The sequence below is a fragment of the Octodon degus genome, unplaced genomic scaffold, assembly GCF_000260255.1.
Source record: "Octodon degus isolate 3935 unplaced genomic scaffold, OctDeg1.0 scaffold00361, whole genome shotgun sequence".
NCBI lineage: Eukaryota > Metazoa > Chordata > Mammalia > Rodentia > Octodontidae > Octodon > Octodon degus.
Genome location: NW_004524937.1, coordinates 600344 through 602958, shown reverse-complemented (window position 1 = coordinate 602958; position 2615 = coordinate 600344). Strand labels below are relative to the sequence as shown.

General features: G+C 35.0%; 1 protein-coding gene across 3 annotated transcripts in view; it reads left to right on the top strand.

Moving 5' to 3' along the window:
• Positions 1-2251, top strand: part of Kat2b (lysine acetyltransferase 2B) — a 103672-nt gene extending 101421 nt beyond the window's left edge. For 2 of the 3 annotated variants that reach the window (XM_023708442.1, XM_023708441.1), the window contains one exon: positions 1522-2251. In XM_023708442.1, the coding sequence (XP_023564210.1) occupies positions 1522-1715 (194 nt within the window). In that variant the 3' untranslated portion in view covers positions 1716-2251. The remainder of the gene's footprint in view (positions 1-1521) is intronic. The other variant, XM_023708443.1, reaches the window with a different exon arrangement.
• Positions 2252-2615: the final 364 nt, after the last annotated feature.

Sequence of the window (2615 nt, the reverse complement as noted above, 5' to 3'; positions counted from 1 at the left end):
GCTGGCATGTGGTGCTGGGGGATTGAACCGCGGTCCCTGTGCTTTGCTAAGCTTGTTCTAAGTAGGTGCTTTAGACCACTGAGCCATCTCTCCAGCCCATCGGCCCTTATTTTTTAATCTTGAGACAAATTCTAAGTTGTCCAGGCTCGACTTGAATTTGTGATCCTTTTGCCTCAACTTCCCAAGCAGTGGGGATTATAGTAGTGGGGATTAAGATATGCTGACTAGGGCAGCATGTCTTAAGTGTTAGGCTTTTAGGTGGAGGGAATATGAGCACCTGATTTTACTTAGACTGACTCGCGTTCTTCCTCAGATGAGAGAACATGCTGTTGTGTTCCATCACATATGGGTGAGATATTTAGTGAAGCTACAGTCTTTAATCTTAACACTTTTAAACCCTCCTCCCCCTTCACCCTGGAGGGCTCCAACCTGTGTGTCAGTTAGAGAAGAAAAAATTCAGGGTTGAATTTAAAGATTTCATGATGCACACTCTTTCAGAGATGGGACTTAAAGATAAGCAGAACACCATTTTTGTATGTTTTCTTTGGTGTTTGTGGTGGGTTTAGTATTTTTTTAAAAATACTTTTTAAATCATGGATTTAGAATTTTGATGCAAATGAATTTCTTCTCATTATACACATATTTATCCATCTTATTGAATGATAATGCCAGTGTATTTGGTTGTAAATTTATTTTTCTCTGGACAATTTGACAGCAGAGTGGGAATTTGGGGTATTGGTACTCATAGTGTTTCTTTAGCCATTTTGACTTATTTTTTTCCCACACGTTGTTGCTGTAATTATGCTTTTTAAATGATAAATCCAGACTTAAAAGACAACTAAGCCCCACAAGGGAATTTTACCATCTTCTAATTTGCATTGAATTCTTTACATTGATCTTGAGAACAGAGAAAACTGCATTTGCATTAAAGCTTAGATGAGGTACTATGTTCATATTTAGAATAATGTAACTTAGAGTGTGTAGATATATGAGGAAATATTTTTCAGGAGTCTTACAGGCTTACTTGCTTTAGAAAAAAACAGGTTAGTTTCTCTGCTTGATTCTTATATACAGTACCAAACAACTGTGAATTTAGTGAAAGAAACTCAATCCGATTGTTTCAAGTAATTAAATGTTTAAACACAAACATTCCACCTGCTTTCCTCCTTGTAGATAGGGGCTCTTCTGCATAAATCTGAGTGATGGCGAACATTAGCTAGGTTTTTATACTTATCTCGCTAATCTACTTAGCTTCTTTGTGCTCAATAGAGGATTGGACCAGATGAATATTAATGGCTCCTTTAATACTAAAATGGTTGTGATTTTACATTAAAAACCCTCTCGAAAGAATGAACATAAGATTTAAAAGCTGTTTTCCTTGATCAGAACTACTTATCTTAAAGCCATTGGGATAATAAAAATGTAATCAAACCAACACCAGAGATTTCCTTTTGTCTTGTTTTTGTCACCCAGTGTTTAAAGGGAGTCAATGATTGCTAACATATTTTTTTTCCTGTGCAGATCTGAAAACCATGAGCGAACGCCTCAAGAATAGGTACTACGTGTCTAAGAAATTATTCATGGCTGATTTACAGCGAGTCTTTACCAATTGCAAAGAGTACAACCCCCCAGAGAGTGAATACTACAAATGTGCCAGTATCCTGGAGAAATTCTTCTTCAGTAAAATTAAGGAAGCTGGATTAATTGACAAGTGATTTCTCTTCCCTTGGCTTCTTAGAAACTCATCAAACTGTGTGCCTAAAGCAAGGTGGCTTAGTTTTTTTAAAAAGATCTGGACATAATGTGTTGAAGAGACTTGTAATAATTAGCACTTTTGAAAAACAAAAGACCTCCTTTTAGCTTTTCAGATATGTATTTAAATCAAAGTCATAGAACATTTTTATTTTATGGAATAGATTTTAATCTATTTACTACTATTATGAAATTTTGTACGGCATGCCCATTAGCCAGCTAGCCCATGATAGGTGATCAGGGGTTTCCTCAAAACCTGTATGTAAGGAAATTGCACATCGTACCAAGATTTGGGGGAAATCTAGAAAATTTTCAGACCATGAATGTTTCAATTTTTTTTTCTAATGGAATGTGAGAGTTTATTTTTATTTTATTCTGAAGGACTTTACAGAAGGGATACATGATAAAAAGCCCGTAAAAGTGAAATATGTGATGTTTAAAGTCTCCTTATAGACTTTATATATATATTTTTAAAACACTCATCTAGATGAGGTGCTTTGAGCAGTTCTGAAAAATATAATTCCACAAAAGCAACTGCTTTGATTCCTAAGGAAGAGATTCTCAATAATGCAAACTTTTTATAAATCTGACGTTTTGATAACTTGTCCACCTACAACAAGTGTAACCACTATTTCTACACAAACGTGTGATTCTCTGTGACTCTGCTTATGCAGGCCATAAGTTCCAAAGTGTAATTTCTATAAAGACATACACTTGAAAACACTTGAAATTGAACCAACAAGCTTTAATAGGAAAAGATGCATAGTCTACACATAATGTATCAATCTGATGAATCCTTATCCTAATAAATAAGGACTTTTTTCTGAAATACACACAACTCTATCAGTAATGTACATGTAAGC